General features: G+C 46.8%; 1 protein-coding gene across 2 annotated transcripts in view; it reads left to right on the forward strand.

Annotated features, from left to right (window-relative positions):
- LOC141133436 (A.superbus venom factor 1-like) overlaps positions 1 to 20,153 on the forward strand; it is a 224,820-nt gene that overhangs the window by 21,266 nt on the left and 183,401 nt on the right. For both annotated transcript variants that reach the window (XM_073622823.1, XM_073622824.1), the window contains exons 3-5: positions 11,641 to 11,806; positions 17,784 to 17,854; positions 18,813 to 18,898. In XM_073622823.1, coding sequence (XP_073478924.1) covers positions 11,641 to 11,806; positions 17,784 to 17,854; positions 18,813 to 18,898 — 323 coding nt within the window. The remainder of the gene's footprint in view (positions 1 to 11,640; positions 11,807 to 17,783; positions 17,855 to 18,812; positions 18,899 to 20,153) is intronic.

The raw sequence follows: 20,153 nt of genomic DNA on the forward strand, positions 1-20,153 counted from the left end.
TGGGCAAGGGTTGTGGGGATGAGGCCCTTGTCCCCATCAACATGGGGACAAGGTGTTTTGGGGGCTACCCCAAAGCACTCTCCCAATGTTGAGGGCATGTGGCCTGGTACGGTTCAGGAGGGGGGGCGCTCTCTCGTCCCCCCTCTTTTCCTGCGGCCTGTCAGGTTGCGTACTCGGATAAGGGTCTGGTATGGATTTTTGGGGGGACCCCACGCTGTTTTTTTTTAAAATTTTGGCGCGGGGTTCCCCTTAAAATCCATACCAGACCTAAAGGGTCTGGTATAGATTTTAAGGGGGGACTCCACGCCATATTTTTTTTTTTAAATTTTGGCCGGGGTTCCCCTTAATATCCATACCAGACCTGAAGGGCCTGGTATGGAATTTAGGGGGACCCCCACGTCATTTTTTTTTTAAATTTTGGTTTGGGGTTCCCCTGTGGGGAATTCCAATGCCGTTTTTATCAATGAACTTTTGTGTGTATTGTCGGACCGGCAATTCATTAATAGCCGCTAGTAGATTTAAATGACTTTTTTTTCCTTTGAAATGTCATTTTGCTGTCAGACTGTTCTAAACACAGGAAACATGCGCCCCTTTACAGGCATACTATAGACACCCCCCAAGTACGAAATTTAAAGGAATATTACACTTTTATTGTTTCACTTTAAGCATTATAAAATCACTGCTCCCGAAAAAACGGCCGTTTTTGAAAATTTTTTTTTTTGCATTGATCCATGTCCCCTGGGGCAGGACCCAGGTCCCCAAACACTTTTTATGACAATAACTTGCATATAAGCCTTTAAAATTAGCACTTTTGATTATTCATGTTCGTGTCCCATAGACTTTAACGGTGTTCGCGTGTTCGAACAAATTTTTTGCCTGTTGGTAAGTTCCGGTGCGAACCGAACAGGGGGGTGTTCGGCTCATCCCTAGTCATGAGCTGTGCAAATCTCCTGGCTGAATTTCAATATTCTGATAGCTTCTACTGTACCTCCTCTTAGATACTTTGTGATTCACTGTTTCTTCTGGGCCTCAGAAAATTCCCACTCCTCCAGGGCCTTCCATGGTCTGTCCCATCCTGGTTTCATACTCTTCCTTTCAGTCATAGGTGTGCGCAGCCTATTGCATTAGGGTGTGCACATGGGCGTCCGCAGGTAGGGGCAAGGGGGGGCGAGTGACCCCCCCCTGGAATTGGCAAGGGTCTGCCGTGGCCGCACCTGTAGCTGTGCTGGCTCTCTGGGTTTGTGCTAGTCGGCTCCACAGCTGCTTCAGATCAGTGTCACTGAGCTTACAGAGCTCTTTACTGCCACCTATGGCTGCTTCCTGTATGTGCGCCCCTCGTGTTTGCTTTGCTGCCTGTTGTATTTTCACACGGACATGTGGAAACAGGACTTGGGAGAAGGAAGACCACCTTACAAGTGAGGGCTGTGAGTACAAGTGAAGGAAGGAGGCTGTTTGTGTATAGAGGGGGGGGGGGCAGAGCTGTGTGTGTGTGTGGGGGCCTGACATATATACAGATGAGGGGGGCAGCTGAGTGAATACAGGTATGATCAGTGAAGAGGGGTGCTAGATACTGTATAGGAAAGATCCTATCATCTGTCCTGTCCTGTATACAGCTATATAAACCCATCTTCCTTCCTGTATTCCTTCATCACTGACTGCAGATATACATCATCTGTCCTGTATATGTAGTTGTATACAGGACAGATGATGTATATCTGCACAGTGATGTTGGAGGAAGGTCTCTATATACAGGAAGGAAGGTGGGTATATACAGGTAGCTGTATATACCCACTTTCCTTCCTGTTTATAGAGACCTTCCTCCATTATCACTAACTGCAGATTTACATCATCTGTCCTGTATACAGCTATATGCACACGCCTTCCTTCCTGTATATATTATTACAATCCACCCCCTATATATACACGTACTGTACAGGCCACATTTGATGGGCACAATGAGACTGCAATTGATGGGCACATGCCTGCGTTTTATGTGATAATGACTAAGCCCCTTCATGACATTGTCAAAAAGGGGTGGAGCATGGGTGATATAAAATGATGCCCCCCCTGAAAAGAGTTCTGTGGAAGCCCATGGGTGTGCACTCTTAAGCTCAAACACACATGCATGTGTATGTGTCTACATATATATGAACCCGGCACATTGATCTCCGTGCCAGCACAGTGAAGGGGAAGAGCATAAACACTTTTCTTATGGCAGAGCAGGTAAGAGGGAGATCTTTACCATGTTCCTGCTGCTACACAGTGCGATAACACTAATGCGCATGGGGTGATTAGGGTGTGCCTGGGCAGAACCAGCACACCCTGTGCTCACGCCTATGCTTTCGGTACAGATGTGTCTTAGACAAGTAAGGCCATCTTTACGTGGGGCAAAAGGGGCAGCTGCCCCGGGCCCAGTCATTGTTGTGGGGCCCAAATCAGTTGCTCCTACCATCCGAAAACATGCAGAGTAGCAGTGGGGGCCTAGCCCTGGAGCCCTGTCTGTGTTCCAGCATCCGGCACAGGAAGGAAGAATGCACTGTGGGTGCCTGGACAGAGTAAAAGCAAAGTCCTGGCCAGGAGAGAGGGGTGCGGGAGTCTGTGATCATGTACTGTAAGTGGTCACAATGGGGGAGAGGGCTATGACTAAGGAAAGGGTAATATTCATTGCCATTACCATTGATGCGGGAGTGGGGGATTGGGGAGTTAACTTTCGCTGCCATTACCACTAATGCAGGAGTGTGGGATGGGGGTTAAAGAAGAACTGCAGTCTGCTCACATAATTTGTAATAAAAACATCTTTGCCATTTTGAAGCTTCCCTCCAACCACTTTGCATATTATTTTATATATACTGTGATTCTGTACTTGCCAAATATGCTGCAGAAATCTCCCTCCACTGAGTCTGGCTGCATCCATTTTAACAGTGGGCAGCTGAAGCTGCTGCCTGTTCACTTCCTGGATTTACACAGACACACAGAGGCACACCTCCAGCTCTGCAGCCCTGCAGCTCTCATTGACCCTCTTATAACATAACATAACAGCATTTTATTTTTAAGGGGGGGGGGTGCTGTGGACTCTGGTGTAAAGGGGAACTCTTATGTAAGGTGGTTTCTGCTCACCAAACTTCCAACTTTCATCAGAGTTCCCAGCATTCCCCCTTAAATTAGGGTTCCCAAAGCCCCTCTTACATCATAGTCCACAAGGCACCCCTTACATCTGAGTCTCCCTTACCTTAGTGTACTCACTTGCTTGGAGGCAGGAGAAAGAAGGGAGGGAGGGGGGAGACTTTAGTCACAGACATTGGATGGTGAGCTCACTTACCCGAGGATGGAGGCTCAAGCATCAACACCTTTCTTCCATGATGTATCTGCCAGTTGCTGAGCTTCAAACTTCCAGCCCACACATCCCTTTCCTGAGGCCCAGAATGCTAAGCTTTTGAGTGTGGGTGGGCAGATAGGGGGGTAGGGGTGGGAGGAGGAGGAGCAGATCAAGCCCTCTCTCCTCTCCTGTCCGTGTATGGAGATGGGGCCTGTGTGCACACCTATGCACATTTAACAATTGTGGTACTTGGTTACTTGGGGAGCCACAGTCCATTCTGAATACTGTGTCCAGGTTTCAGGTGGTCTAAAACCCGGACGCATGATTAAAATCCCAGGCTGTCCGGGTGAATCCCAGACAGGTGGCAACCCTAAACTCATCCCCCCTCTCTTCCTGGCAAACTCTCATGAGAGTAAGAGAAAGAGCTGTACATGATGTCATAAGTCTAGACTTTTTTCCAGACAAGAAACAGGAAGTGGGCTGTATAAAGTATTTACTGGCAGAAAAAAAATGTTTTACTATCCAAAGTTAAAACAACAAGGGCAGAAGATTTAATAAATGGAAAGTTTAAAACATTTCTGATGGTCTGCTTTAACTTTCACTGCTATGACCACCAATGCAGGTGGGGGATGGGGGGGATAACTTTCACTGCCACTGACCCCCTCCCCTGCATTGGTGGTCAGTGGCAGTGAAAGTTAGTAGTAAAATTTGAACCCGTAACCCCCCCCCCACCTTCTGCATTTGTGGTCATGACAGTAAAAGTTAACTCCACTCCCAATAACACAGACATCTTTTGCCGTGGCCCGCTTAGGTTGCCATCTACCTGGTAGGGGCCCCAGTGCATTACTTTGCCCAGGGACCCATGAGGCTATTAAGACAGCCCTGTAGACCACATTTTCAGCTTTTTATAACCATAGTTATCAGATGGAAAGTTCTCCTTTGCAAAGAATACAGAAAATATCTCCTCCTCTACTACTACTAGCTTTTACTCTCTCCACTCCCTTTATACGAATAGCAGAAAAGTCACCACCGTGCAGCTCATTAAAATGCTTTGCTACATAGTAATTCCCATGGTTTAGGAACGGGATGTCCAACAAGCCTATATAGGTGGGATAGGCAGGTGTCTACTAGGGATGAGCCGAACACCCCCCGGTTCGGTTCGCACCAGAACCCGCGAACGGACCGAAAGTTCGCACGAACGTTAGAACCCCATTGACGTCTATGGGACTCGAACGTTCGAAATCAAAAGTGCTCATTTTAAAGGCTAATTTGCATGGTATTGTCCTAAAAAGGGTTTGGGGACCCGGGTCCTACCCCAGGGGACATGTATCAATGCAAAAAAAACTTTTAAAAACGGCCGTTTTTTCGGGAGCAGTGATTTTAATGATGCTTAAAGTAAAAAAAAAAAAGTGAAATATTCCTTTAAATATCGTACCTGGGGGGTGTCTATAGTATGCCTGTAAAGTGACGCGTGTTTCCCATGTTTAGAACAGTCCCTGCACCAAATGTCATTTTTAAAGGAAAAAATCTCATTTAAAACTGCTTGCGGGTTTAATGTCATGTCGGGTCATGGCAATATGGATGAAAATCAGTGAGACAAACGGCATGGGTACCCCCCAGTCCATTACCAGGCCCTTTGGGTCTTGTATGGATATTAAGGGGAACCCCGCACCCAAATTAAAATAAGGAAAGGTGTGGGGCCACCAGGCCCTATATACTCTGAACAGCAGTATACAGGCGGTGCAAACAAGACAGGGACTGTAGGTTTGTTGTTAAGTAGAATCTGTTTGTAATTTTGAACATTTTTAACGTGTTTAGCTCCAGCCAAAAAATCTTTTCTAAGCTTTTTGGAAAACATAGGGAAGGGTTATCACCCCTGTGACATTTGTTTTGCTGTCTTTCCTCCTCTTCAGAAGATTTCACCTCACTTTTTTGTCCCAATGAAAAATGTTTTTTGAAAATTTGGGTTTTTTTGTGGAACAAGGATTGGAAAGCATCAGTGGAAAGGAGAAATTGTTTTCCCATATTAACTCTTACAGGAGAGAATTTCCCTTCCTAGGGGTAGATTTCATCTCACTTCCTGTTGTCTCCTTCCGTTTGCAAGTAGGAGTCGTTTGTAAGTTAGATGTTTGAAAGTAGGGTCCTGCCCTATATACTCAGCAGAAATTTGGGCCTTAGGTGTTGCTGTGGCCACAACACTGTAAGCCCTCACAGGGCCCTGCTGTGAAATATTAGATCAAGAATTGTAATTACATGCCCCTGTTGAACAGGAGCTGAAAAATTAGGCCTTAGGCACTGGTGCTGGTGCCACAACACTGCAACCCCTCACAGACACTCTAGTTGGAACGCAGGAACGAGCCCTGCTGCAAATTATTGCTTCAAAAATTGTAATTACACGCCCCTGTTAGACAGGGGCAGAAAAATTGGGCCTTAGGCACTGGTGCTGGTGCCACAACACTGCAACCCCTCACAGACACTCTAGTTGGAACGCAGGAACGAGCCCTGCTGCAAAGTATTGCATCAAAAATTGTAATTACACGCCCCTGTTAGACAGGGGCAGAAAAATTGGGCCTTAGGCACTGGTGCTGGTGCCACAACACTGCAACCCCTCACAGACACTCTAGTTGGAACGCAGGAACGAGCCCTGCTGCAAAGTATTGCATCAAAAATTGTAATTACACGCCCCTGTTAGACAGGGGCAGAAAAATTGGGCCCTAGGCACTGGTGCTGGTGCCACAACACTGCAACCCCTCACAGACACTCTAGTTGGAATGCAGGAACGAGCCCTGCTGCAAAGTATTACATCAAAAATTGTAATTACACGCCCCTGTTAAACAGGGGCTGAAAAATTGTGCCTTAGGCACTGGTGGTGGCGCCCAGAACCAAAAATGTTCTTACAAGCTATCAGCGTGATGATTGAGGAGGAAGAGGATAATTACTCAGGGATAGTCACTCAGCATCAGCATAGGCAGTCTTTGAAGGGATCTGAGATTTCAAAAAAAATTATTCGGTTACATCAGCATCAGGTGCTTGGTAGCTGGTGGTGATCCAAGACTCATTCATTTTTATGAAGGTCAGCCGATCGACCGAGTCGGTGGACAGACGCACCCTGTGATCGGTTACCACGCCTCCAGCAGCACTGAATGTGCGTTCCGAAAGAACGCTGGATGCAGGACAGGCCAGTAGCTCAATTGCATACTGTGCAAGCTCTGGCCAGTGATCCATCCTCAAGACCCAGTAACCCAGAGGATTTTCGGTGGGAAAGGTGTCCAAGTCTGATCTTGCCCCTAGGTATTCCTGCACCATGTAAAACAGACGCTGGCGATGGTTGCTGGAACCGATCATACCTTGGGGCTGCGGACCAAAAAATTGTCTGAACGCATCGGTCAGACGGCCACCTTCTCCACCGCTCCTTCTTTGACTGACCGAAGCCTCAGCAACACGTTGTCCAGAAACAGGAGTTTGTAACCTCCCAGTCTCTGGGAACGCGTTGCACAGACCTTTCTGCAAGGCCTCCCGAAGATGTTTCATCCTCTGCTCCCTCTGCGATGGCAAGATAAGGTCCGCAACCTTACCCTTGTAACGTGGATCAAGGAGGGTTGCCAGCCAGTATTGGTCCTTCTCCTTGATACCACGAATACGAGGATCCTTACGCAGGCTTTGCAGGATCAGGGAGGCCATGCAGCGTAGGTTTGCTGAGGCATTCGGTCCGGAGTCCTCTGGGTCACTAAGAACGACATGGTCCGCAGCCACCTCCTCCCAGCCACGTACAAGTCCATGTGTTTCTTGGGACTGATCCCTTAAAGACTGCTGCTGATGCTGAGTGCCAGGCTCCACCTCCATACTGACACAATCTTCCTCCTCCTCCTCTTCCTCCTCGTCCTCTTCCTGTGTGATCGGCGGGCACGCAGGAACACTGTCTGGATAAAGGGGGCCTTGAGAGCTAAGGAAGTCCTCCTCTTCCTGCCTCTGTTCTGCCTCAAGTGCCCTGTCCATTATTCCACGCAGCGTGTGCTCCAACAGGTGGACAAGGGGGACAGTGTCACTGATGCATGCACTGTCACTGCTCACCATCCTCGTGGCCTCCTCGAATGGTGACAGGACAGTGCATGCATCCCTGATCATGGCCCACTGGCGTGGGGAAAAAAAACCAAGCTCCCCTGACCCTGTCCTGGTGCCATAGTCGCACAGGTACTCATTGATGGCCCTCTGCTGCGTGTGCAGCCGCTGCAGCATGGCCAACGTTGAGTTCCACCTGGTGGGCATGTCACAGATTAGGCGGTTCTTGGGCAGGTTAAACTCCTTTTGGAGGTCCGTCAGCCGAGCACTGGCATTATATGACCGGCGGAAATGCACACAGACTTTCCTGGCCTGCCTCAGGACATCCTGTAAGCCCGGGTACCTGCCCAAGAACCGCTGCACCACCAAGTTAAGGACGTGAGCCAAACAGGGCACATGGGTCATTTGTCCCTGTCGGAGGGCAGAGAGGAGGTTGGTGCCATTGTCGCAAACCACCATTCCTGCCTTAAGTTGGCGTGGCGTCAACCACCTCTGAACCTGCCCCTGCAGAGCTGACAGAACCTCTGCCCCAGTGTGGCTCCTGTCCCCCAAGCACACCAGCTCAAGCACCGCATGGCATCTTTTGGCCTGCGTACTTGCGTAGCCCCTTGAACGCCTACGGAGCACCGCTGGTTCCGAGGAAGAGGCCATGGAGGAAGAAGAAGAGGAGGGGGTGGAGGAGAGAGGTGTGTCACAATCAGCATTTTGGAGGCGTGGTGGCAGAACAACCTCCAACACTACTGCACCTTGTCCTGCATCCTTCCCAGCTGCCAGCAGAGTCACCCAATGCGCCGTGAAACTTAGGTAACGTCCCTGTCCATGCCTGCTGGACCATGAGTCAGCGGTAATATGCACCTTACCGCTGACCGCCCTGTCCAGCGAGGCATGGACATTGCCTTCCACATGCCGGTAGAGAGCCGGAATCGCCTTCCGTGAGAAAAAGTGGCGTTTGGGTACCTGCCACTGAGGAACCGCACATTCCACAAACTCACGGAAGGGGGCAGAGTCTACCAACTGAAAAGGCAGCAGTTGAAGTGCTAGCAATTTTGCCAAGCTAGCATTCAACCGCTGGGCATGTGGATGGCTGGGAGCAAACTTCTTTCGGCGGTGCAGCAGCTGGGGCAGGGAAATTTGCCTGGTACAATCTGACGTCGGTGTACCAAAAGCAGATTGCCCACAAGTACTTGGCTGTGACACACCTAATTCTACACCTTCATTCCTCTCACTGCAGGTCTCAGAGAGGACTGAAGGTCTAGTGGGGTTGGAAATCTCAGCTGATGAGGAGCAAGGAGAGATCCTCTTTGTTCTTTGGTGTGGGTCTTTTAGATACGCTTGCCAACGAACTGCATGGCAGGTCAACATATGTCTGGTCAAGCATGTGGTACCCAAGCGGGAGATATTTTGGCCACGCGAGATACGCTTGAGACATATGTTGCAAATAGCAGCGGTGCGATCTGATGCACTCGTCTCAAAAAAGGCCCACACCAAAGAACTTTTTGAATAACGCGCAGAGACTGCAGCGCCCTGCACATGTGGAGCTTTGGGGTGTGATGCAGTCAATGTGTTGCCCTTAGGCTGGCCCCTGGAGGGCATCCTGCCTCGTTGGTGATGTGCTGCCGCCTCCTCCTCCTCCTCCTCCTCCTCCTCCTCCTCCTCCTCCTCTCTCCTATCAGGCACCCACGTTGAGTCAGTGACCTCATCATCCCCTCCCTCCTCATCACTGGAGCAAACCTGGCAGTATGCTGCAGCAGGGGGAGCATGACTGCCAGATTGCTGTCCTTCTTGGGCACCCCCTCTGTCCGCGCTCATGTTACTGCCTTCATCGAGCTCAGTATCGTCATCAGAGCCTTCCAAACGCTGGGCATCCTCCTGGAGCATGTACCCAACACTGTGGTCAAACAGTTCGAGGGAATCCTCATGAGGACATGGTGGAGCTAGGGAAGGAGTCACTGATGACATTGAGCTGAGGGAAGAGGCCGCTGCTTTGCCAGACAAAGCACCCTGGGCATGGGTGAGAGAGGATGAGGAGGATGAGGACGGCTTGGTCATCCACTCGACCAAGTCTTCCGCATGTTGCGGCTCAACATGGCCAGCTGCCGAAAAAAAGGCCAAGCGTGTCCCATGGCCACGTGCTGATGAGGATGCACCGTCTCCACGACCAGCACTAGACACAGAGCCTGCTTGCCCTCTCTTATTGGCTTGTGACTGTCTGCCTCTCCTTCTTGGCCTTCCAGACATACTAATGGCCTGTAGCTGCACTAAGCTGGGATAGAACACCTGTAATTTTCTTCAAGTAGCTTTATATACTGTAACCAGACAAGCCTGCCTGTCAGTAGGAAGATAACAGGAACGGATCTAGCTGAACACTGTGAGCAGGACGCACTGTACTAAATGTAAATAGTCTAGCTGCCTGACCGTGGTACTAATAGGATCAAATAGAACACCTGTAATTTTCTTCAGGTAGCTTTATATACTGTAACCAGACAAGCCTGCCTGTCAGTAGGAAGATAACAGGAACGGATCTAGCTGTACACTGTGAGCAGGACGCACTGTACTAAATGTAAATAGTCTAGCTGCCTGACCGTGGTACTAATAGGATCAAATAGAACACCTGTAATTTTCTTCAGGTAGCTTTATATACTGTAACCAGACAAGCCTGCCTGTCAGTAGGAAGATAACAGGAACGGATCTAGCTGTACACTGTGAGCAGGACGCACTGTACTAAATGTAAATAGTCTAGCTGCCTGACCGTGGTACTAATAGGATCAAATAGAACACCTGTAATTTTCTTCAGGTAGCTTTATATACTGTAACCAGACAAGCCTGCCTGTCAGTAGGAAGATAACAGGAACGGATCTAGCTGAACACTGTGAGCAGGACGCACTGTACTAAATGTAAATAGTCTAGCTGCCTGACCGTGGTACTAATAGGATCAAATAGAACACCTGTAATTTTCTTCAGGTAGCTTTATATACTGTAACCAGACAAGCCTGCCGGTCAGTAGGAATTTAACAGGAACGGATCTAGCTGAACACTGTGAGCAGGACGCACTGCACTAAATGTAAATAGCAGGAACGGATCTAGCTGAACACTGTGAGCAGGACGCACTGCACTAAATGTAAATAGTCTAGAAGATAACAGGAACGGATCTAGCTGAACACTGTGAGCAGGACGCACTGCATTAAATGTAAATAGTCTAGATAGAAGATAACAGGAACGGATCTAGCTAAACTGAATACAGTGTATATATATATATGCAACACCTGGGATGCATATATATACACAATACACTGTAAGTGCAGCTAACTGACTGACTGTTCTGCCTAATCTATCTAACTCAAATCAAATGACACTGTCTCTCTCTCTCTCTATCTCTCAGCACACCGGAACACACACTACACAGGGCCGCCGTGCAGGCGGCCTTATATAGTGTGGGGTGTGTACTAAATGCCCTGAGCCGTAATTGGCCAAAGCCACCCTGGCTTTGGCCAATTACAGCTCTCTCTACTGACAGCGCTGTGATTGGCCAAGCATGCGGGTCATAGTGCATGCTTGGCCAATCATCAGCCAGCAATGCACTGCGATGCCGCAGTGAATTATGGGCCGTGACGCGCCACACGAATTTAGCGCGAACGGCCCATAACGTTCGCAATTCGGCGAACGATCGAACAGCCGATGTTCGAGTCGAACATGGGTTCGACTCGAACACGAAGCTCATCCCTAGTGTCTACACACGTTTGGCCACAGTGTATCAGTGTATAAGATTCGTAGGACATAGTATCAGTTCATCATGGCATAACTTTAGACAAAGACGATAAACAGGAGGTTAGCATCGAACAAGTAGTGCTAAGCAACATATTCGAAACCGAAGGTAAGTCCCGAGGAGGAGGAGGAGGTCCTCCTCCTCCGTTATGCATGGTCTCCATAATTTTTCGCAGGTGGAAACTTTGTCCAGAATACAATATTAAGCAACATATTCGAAACCGAAGGCAAGTTCCGAGGAGGAGGAGGAGGTCCTCTTCCTCATGGGTTATCCATGGTCTCCATAATTTTTTGCAGGTGGAAACTTTGTCCAGAATACAATATTTTTCATGATGGTGGTTCAAGTGTAGAAACCCAGTAATGTGTATAATCAGGGTAAGAATTAGTGGACCAGATGCAATGTAGATTCAATTATTTTTGTGTCTGCAAACGTGGTCAATCAGAGTGAAGTTATTTAATATATACATATCTCATATGGATTTATACATTTCTATTTATTGTAGATACCTTCATTCGCACATTACACAAGAATTCTACAAAAAAAGCACTTTGTCACCGTGACAGTGACGTCCACATGGTGTTCCCTACGCAAAACTGTCTTAGTATCACCCGAAGCTGGATACATCTTCATACAGACAGACAAAACTGTTTACACTAAGGGGTCTACAGGTAAAACTGAATAATATTCTTGATTTATCCACACAATATGTGAATGCTAAAGGGATATGCAAATTACTTTTCTTTATTTTGTTTCCTTTTTTGTAGTCAGGTCAGTATAAAAAATGTTGCATATTTTATTATGCAGTCTTACTGGTAGGTGGAGCTGTTTGCTTTTTTATTTAATTATATGCTACTTTACCACCTGGGACCCATATGTAGTGCTTAGAATGCCGCTCAAAGTGCCACTATAAAATCCCTCAGTGACTCCCACAGCTGGCGGGTGCTGGCACCCAAAGAGCTAATTTCAGCTCCAGAGGATATGCACAGGAACAACCAAAGGAATGCCACACACCAAAAGCACAGCCCAGGTACGGAAAGATGAGATACGGCTTCAGCGTAGCTCCTCCCAGGCCATGCCCCTGTGCTGTGCTTAACTCCACTCACAGGGCTTAGTCACCTGTTGTTAAAAGGCTGTTGTTAAGAGAGCTCAATAGCTCAAGCCCAAGCTACACAGACAAGTCAATGAGTCACAAGAAGAATGACTCTTCCCAGCGCCATCAGAGGTTTCAAAATACACTATATTGCCAAAAGTATTGGGGTGCCTAATTTTACTCGCACATGGACTTTAATGACATCCCAGTCTTAGTCCGTAGGGTTCAACATTGAGTTGAGCCAACTTTTGCAGCTATAACAGCTTCAACTCTTCTGGGAAATCTGCCACAAATTTTGGGAGTGTGTCTATGGGAATGTTTGACCACTCTTTCAGAAGTGCATTTGTGAGGTCAGGCACTGATGTTGAACTAGAAGTCCTGGCTCACAGTCTCCGCTCTAATACATCTCAAAGGTGTTCTATTGAGGTCAGGACTCTGTGCAGCCAGTCAAATTCCTCCACCCCAAACTCACTCATCCATATCTTGATAGACCTTGCTTTGTGCACTTGTGCGCAGTCAAGTTGGAACAAGAAGGGGCCATCCTCAAACTGTTCCCACAAAGTTCGGAACATGAAATTGTCCAAAATGTCTTGGTATGCCGACGCCTTAAGAGTTCCCTTTAATGGAACTAAGAGGCCAAGCCTAACCCCTGAAAAACAACCCCAAACGATAATCCCCCCTCCACCAAATGATTTGGACCAGTGCACAAAGCAAGGTCCATAAAGACATGGATGAGCGAGTTTTGGGAGAAGGAACTTGACTGGCCTGCACAGAGTCCTGACCTCAACCCGATAGAACACCTTTGGGATGAATTAGAGTGGAGACTGCAAGTCAGGCCTTCTCGTTCATATCAGTGCCTGACCTGACAAATGCGCTTCTGGAAGAATTCCCATAGACACACTGCTAAACCTTGTGGACAGCCTTCCCAGAAGAGTCAAAGCTGTTATAGCTGAAAAGGGTGGGCCAAATCAATAATGAACAATACGAACTAAAACTGGGATGCCATTAAAGTTCATGTGCGTGTAAAGGCAGATGTCCCAATACTTTTGACAATATAGTGTATATCGTGGCTAAGAGGGGCCTGTTTGTGCTTTCCTCTCTCTTTAAATGACAAGTAATGGGTAAACTTAAAACTGAACTCTGGTAAAAAAATATTTTTGGACTTTTGCAATGTAAGAATAATGGAGTGTTATTCCACCTGACAATTCCGTCTATTTCTGGATCTCTGCATTGAGTTCCCAGCTCTGTGCATCTACTGTGATATAATAGAAAGGTAAACTGGCTAGATTTGCAATCATCTCTTTATTGTTATTATTAGCAGTTTACTAGCAGTTTTTTTTTTTATTTTATTACCCGGAGTTCCTTAAAGTGGTTGTATAGTCTATTTGTTAACTTTTACCTACAGGTAAGCCTATAATAAGGCTTACCTGTAGGTAAAAAAAATATCTCCTAAACCTGTATGGTTTAGGAGATATTCCCCTTGCTATGAGCCACTGACTGCAGCGGCGCATGCGCCCAGGGGATTCTCGGCTGAAGGCCCGGCAGCTGCCGGACCTTGCCGGGGAAGAAATCTCCCGCGCGCACGCGCGGGAGTGACGACATCGCGGTTTCAGCCACTCACAGCGATGGAGCCGCGATACCCGGAAGACACGCCGAGGCAACATGACAGCTCCCTCGGCGTGGACCAGGTAAGATACCGACGCCTCGTTCTAAGGTACGTGTTTCATAATGAGCTAGTATGCGGTACATACTAGCTCATTATGCCTTTTGCCTTACAGGGGTAAAAAAAAAAAAAAAAACGTCAGCGGGTATACAACCGCTTTAAACATCAGTCAGCTCATCTAGGTGGATGACATCACTTAGAGTAAAGCTGGGTTCACACTGGTATGACACGACAGTCGTACCACTTTGGTTCCGACTTTGCCCTGCGACTTCAAGTCCAACTTCAATGAACAGGGATCCGACTTTGATCCCCGACAGTACAAGGCACTCTGTCTGGTATGAATCTTTACGGGGAACTCCACGCCAAATTAAAAAAAAAACGGCATGGGTTCCCCCTCCAAGATCATACTAGGCCCTTCGGTCTGGTATGGATTTTAAGGGGAACCCCCACGCTGAAAAAACGGCGTTGAGGTCCCCCCAAAATCCATACCAGACCCTTATCCGAGCACACAGCCTGGTCAGGAAAGGGGGTGTGGACGAGCGAATGCCCCCCCTTCTGCACCATACCAGGCCATGTGCCCTCATCATGGGGGGGTGGGTGCTTTGGGGCAGGGGGGCCTTACACCCCCACCCCAAAGCACCTTGTCCCCATCTTCCCGACAACCCTGGCCATTGGTTGTCGGTGGTCTGTGGGCAGGGGGCTTATCAGAATCTGGATTCCTGATCCTGGCCCCCCACCCTATGTGAATGAGTATGGGGTACATTGTACTCCTACCCATTCACCTAAAAAAAGTAGCAAAAAAGAAAACGCAATACACAGGTTTTTAAAGTAATTTATTAAGGCAGCTCCGGTGTCTCTTCTGACTTCTTCTCCCCTCTCCGGCTCTTCTCCCTCTTCTGACAACGTCTTCTGCATCCTCCACTGATGTCTTCTGCCTCTGCCAGTTCTTATCCCATCTCCGGGTCTTCTCTGTTCTCTCTTCAGTTCTTCTCTCTCTGTCCGGTGTCTTCTGCCTCTGCTGGGTCTTCTCCGCTATCTTCTCGCTCTTTTGCCGGGTCTTCTCCGCTGTCTTCTCCCTCTGGTCTTCTTCCGATACTTGACACTCTCCCGCTGTAATGCAGAGTGCGCGGTGTGGCACTACATATATTGGCATAGGGCGGGGTCACCGGAGCTCCATCCCTTATGATGTCACCACCCATCATGCCCCGACAGTAACGTCATAAGGGGCCCCCGGATGACGTTAAACGGTGACTCCGCCCTATGCCAATATAAGTAGCGGCACACCGCGCACTCTAGGTTCAATTTGCATTTAGCCAGCACCTGGGACTCCCCTCCTCTGAAGGATTTACTCATACACACCTGGAAGCAGGTCTACCTGAGCGGTGATTCATTTTCTCTGTTTTGTCTACACCGCGCACTCTGCATTAGAGTGGGAGAGAGCATCGAGTCAACATCAGAAGAAGACCAGAGGGAGAAGACAGTGGAGAAGACCCGGCAAAAGAGCGAGAGGATAGCGGAGAAGACCCGGCAGAGGCAGAAGACAGCGGACAGAGGGAGAAGAACCGAAGAGAGAGAGCAGAGAAGACCCGGAGAAGGGAGAAGAGTTGGCAGAGGCAGAAGACATCAGCGGAGGAGGCAGAAGACATTGCCAGAAGAGGAAGAAGAGCTGGAAAGGGGAGAAGAAGTCGGAAGAGACGGAGCTGCCTAAATATTTACTTTAAAAACCTGTGTACTGCGTTTTATTTTTTGACGCTGTTTTTAGGTGACTAGGTAGTGGTGCAATGTTAAAGGGGGCTTTCAGATTCTGATAAGCCAAAGGCCAGTGTTGTCGGGAAGAGGCCCTTGTCCTCATCAACATGGGGACAAGGTGCTTTGGGGTGGGGGGCGCAGGGCCCTCCTGTCCTAAAGCACCCACCCCCCCATGTTGAGGGCATGCAGCCTGGTGCGGTTCAGGGGGGGGTCTCGCTCATCCCAACCCCCTTTCCTGACCTACTGAGCTGTGTGCTCTGATAAGGGTCTGGTATGGATCCTGGGGGGGACCCCAATGCCGCTCTTTTGGCATGGGAGCTCCCCTTAAAATCCATACAAGAATGAAGGGCCTGATATGCTCTTGGAGGGGAAAACCATGTTTTGTTTTTTTTTCTATTTGGCGTGGAGTTCCCCTTCAAGATCCTCAGAGCACAAGTCGCATGCCAAAGTCGGGTCAGTTAAGACGGCGATCCGACTTTGATCCTACTTCAGTGATATTCAATGGGCTGAAGTAGGATCAAAGTCGGACCAAAGTAGTGCAGAGAGCATTTTCGAAGTCGGACCGACTTGTGTCAGACCAGTTAAGACGGCTCCTATAGGGAAACATTGATTTTCAACACGTCATGCGACATGAGCTGCCAATGTCGGAGCGTTCGTTGTACCAGTGTGAACTCCACCTTAAGGATGACAGTGATGTCTTCTCTTTACCTGCAGCCTGCTGATTGGATGATTACAGAGCATTAGCAGATAAGTTCATCCTTCTGCTCATTCTGATGTCTCCATCTATCAGCATATTCATAGTCAATGTAATTTCATGCAGCACACCTGTTTAGCTGTCCGTGCCTTCTTCCAGGCTGAATTCTGATGTACAGGGATTTGTAAAAAGTTTTTTTTTTTTTTTACAACAGATGCATTAAAAATAAATGAAAAAGGGTAAGAAGGCTTTCAAATAAAGTTTCCTTACCCTTTTGCCCCACCCACCTGAGCAGATATAGCTCAACCTCCCGCTCGAATCTTTATACTTACCTCAATCTTGCCACCAATGTCCTCTGCCATCTTTAAATACCCCCACAGACTTTTTCACCGCGCACATGCGCAGTGAAACCCCATAGATTTCTATGGGGCTAAGAGATGGATCTTCCCCTACATATGCTCAGGTGTGTGGGAAATATTGATAATTATGGTTAATTAATGAATATAGGGCTGCATTCATTTTTGTCTTTTATATGTGTCTGACGTTCAGTTTTAACAGTTGTTAAGAAGGGAGGTAATGATGGCAAATATAGTGTTTGCTCCCTTTAGTGGCTAATCTCTAGATCTCAATATTTAACACAATAACAAAAATATGGAACACTTAAAAAATGTAAAAAATAAAAATAAAATCACCTTTAAGGCTCCATCGCGATTCTGCCCGTGATTTGGAATGCCATGGTGTGAATGGAGCCTCATTTGGGTAATTTAAAGCTGGAATTTAGCAATTTTTTTTAAGGTTTTTGTTTTCTAATGTTCAATTTTTGTTTTTAATTTCCCTTTGGGGTCAATAAAGTATTCTAAAATCTGTTAATTAATGGATGGTACTTACATGAATGACAAGTGTCCCATGAGCTGGTGCCTGCACTGTTGCCTGAAATCTTTAGTCCTCTGCCGCCCAGATACCCTCACAGCTGTGATCTTCAGCTGTGGGGGTTAATGGGAAAAAGTGCAGACTATGCCTGCCATTTCTTCCCCCTTCTACATTCATTCAAGCAGTATTATCAGTTCCCACAATGAAAAGATCTCCATGAATGGAGGATGGAAGGATGAATGAAAGATTTGCCTCCTCCATTCATAGAACGTTTTTATTGTGGGAACCAATCATACAGCACCAGAAGATCATAGCTGGGGGAGTATCTGGAGGGGGGGGGCAGTGGGCTAAATATTTCAATTAACAGAGCCGCTACCAGCACAGGGGACACTCATCATTCATGTAAGTACCGTCCTTGGTGTTGATTAAAAAAATACATAAATCATTAAACTGCATCTATAAAGCATCTATGTTTATTATAAATGTGGACTAAAATGGCTGTCCGGTTGCTCTTTTGATGGATTTTCATTGATTTAATTCATACTCTTCTTTTTTACATTATACGCTTTCCATTTCCAGTTCTTGCCCGGTTTTACACTATGAATTACAATCTGAAGTCTCAGCATAAAGAAGTAATCTTCTACTACCAGGTGAGGCTTAAGACTCCATTTGTGCTATTAAAAACCTCACTGTAAGCACATCATTAACGTTTAACTCAAGTGATTTGGAACTCACACAGAGCTAAATACTCTCTTCTAACATCCATGTGACAGCGCTTGGTGCCTGATTGGCTAATTACTAAGCACCTGCAGCTTGGAGGAAAGAGAAATGAGTCACATGCTCCCCATACCCAGAAGTACCAGGTACAACATGTAGGTTCTCCAGATGTGTGGAAAGTTGAGGGAGTGAAAGGTAGATAAGTTTAAGCAATTGTAGTATTGGCATTGAACCACAACTCAAGTTTTAGAAAAAAAAAACTCTAAAAATATATATATTTTTTTAAAACAAGCAACTCTTGCTGCAATAGTGGCGCAGTCCTCTGCACACTCCTTCACCAAGGAGCACATTATGAAGTCACTTGTGGACTTACTATAACAAGTAATTCTGCGCTACCCAAATGATAAGCAGCTAACATGGCCAGTAGGATATGAGCAAAAACCAAATAACAGAAAAAGTGTAGGGCTAATATGAAACAACCATATGTTATGTAATATGAAGACCATTAGGTTCCTCAAATCAGCACATCCAAAATATAAAAAGGGGGGACATAAAAAAGTGTATCCAAGGATAATGAAAGTCCTGAAAGTCCTCAAAGGATGTGACTTGTGGACTTACTGCCAAGAACACAGCCACGTCAGTACAGCAAGTGTTCAGAGCGGTTTAAAGTAGAAAAACAGTTATGTATCCAGATAATTTTTTCTTTTTTTAAGAAATAAATGAGGTGGGAGTGCTCCAAGGTGGAAGAAAGGAGCAGGGAACATGTGCGGGGGGGGGGGGGTGGCAACCTGAAATTAGGCTTTTAACTGAACCTGTTACTCTGCTCTGCAAGGACGAAGCACAGATTAATCATATGAATTTTTCCTAATTCAGATCTTATTTTCTTTACAGGGTCCTGATAACGTGATTGTGAAGAGAAGTGTGCTCCTATCATCCAGAATAGGCAGCCATTCCTTTACACTGGATGAGCTTGCAAGGTAGGTCTGAGACAGAACCCAGTGACTATATTCTCTTAGAACAGGGGTCCCCTAGTTACAAACATCCGACTTATAAACGACTCCTACTTACAAACAGATGGAGACAACAGGAAACAACAGGAAGTGAGAGGAAATCTACCCCTAGGAAGGGAAATTCACTCCTGTAGGTGCTATTATGGGGAAAATGTGTCTCCACTGTTTTATCACCAATCCTTGTTTCCACAACAACCCAAATTTTTCAAAATCCAATTGTCATTGGGACAGAAAGTGAGGTGAAATCTTCTGAACAAGGACACAGACAGCAAAACAAACATTACAGGGGTGTTATGTTATCCAAAAAGCTTAAAAATAGTTTTTTCGGCTGGAGATACATTTAAAAAATGTACCTGTTCCGACTTACAAACAGATTCAACTTAAGAACAAACCTACAGTCCCTAACTTGTTCTTAACCCGGGGACCCCCCGTAAAACAAAGTGTTTCATGCTGGATACCTGATCCCCTGCTGTGCGATGGGATTCTTCCTGCCATAGTGATGAAGGGGCCAGTGGGTGGGATTACAGTGTGAGGTGGGAAACCATAAGATTGGTACTCCTGAAAGTGTTGAATACCAGTGAAGATCTTAACCACTTAAAGACCAAGCCTCTTTCTGAGATTTGTTGTTTACAAATTAAAAACAGTTTTTTGTTGCTAGAAAATTACTTAGAACCCCCAAACATTATACTTTTTTTTCTAACACCCTAGAGCAGGGATCTCAAACTGGTGGCCCTCCAGCTGTTGTGGAACTACAAGTTCCATCATGCCTCTGCCTTTGGGAGTCATGCTTGTAACTGTCAGCCTTGCAATGCCTCTTGGGACTTGTAGTTTTGCAACAGCTGGAGGGCTGCCAGTTTGAGACCCCTGCCCTAGAGAATAAAATGGCGGTCATTGCAATACTTTCTGCCACACCGTATTTGTGCAGCGGTCTTAGAAGCGCACTTTTTAAAAAAAAAAATTCAATTTTTTTAATTAAAAAATAAGACAACAGTAAAGTTAGCCCAATTTCAATGTTTAGCCGAGTAAATTGATACCCAACATGTCATGCTTCAAAATAGCGCCCGCTCGTGGAATGGCAACAAACTTTTACCCTTAAAAATCTCCATGGGTGACGTTTAAAAAAATTCTACAGGTTGGATGTTTTGAGTTACAGAGGAGGACTAGGGCTAGAATTATTGCTCTCGCTTTACCGATCTCAGTGATACCTTACATATGTGGTTTG

This window comes from Aquarana catesbeiana, linkage group LG03 (assembly GCF_042186555.1).
Source record: "Aquarana catesbeiana isolate 2022-GZ linkage group LG03, ASM4218655v1, whole genome shotgun sequence".
Lineage (NCBI taxonomy): Eukaryota > Metazoa > Chordata > Amphibia > Anura > Ranidae > Aquarana > Aquarana catesbeiana.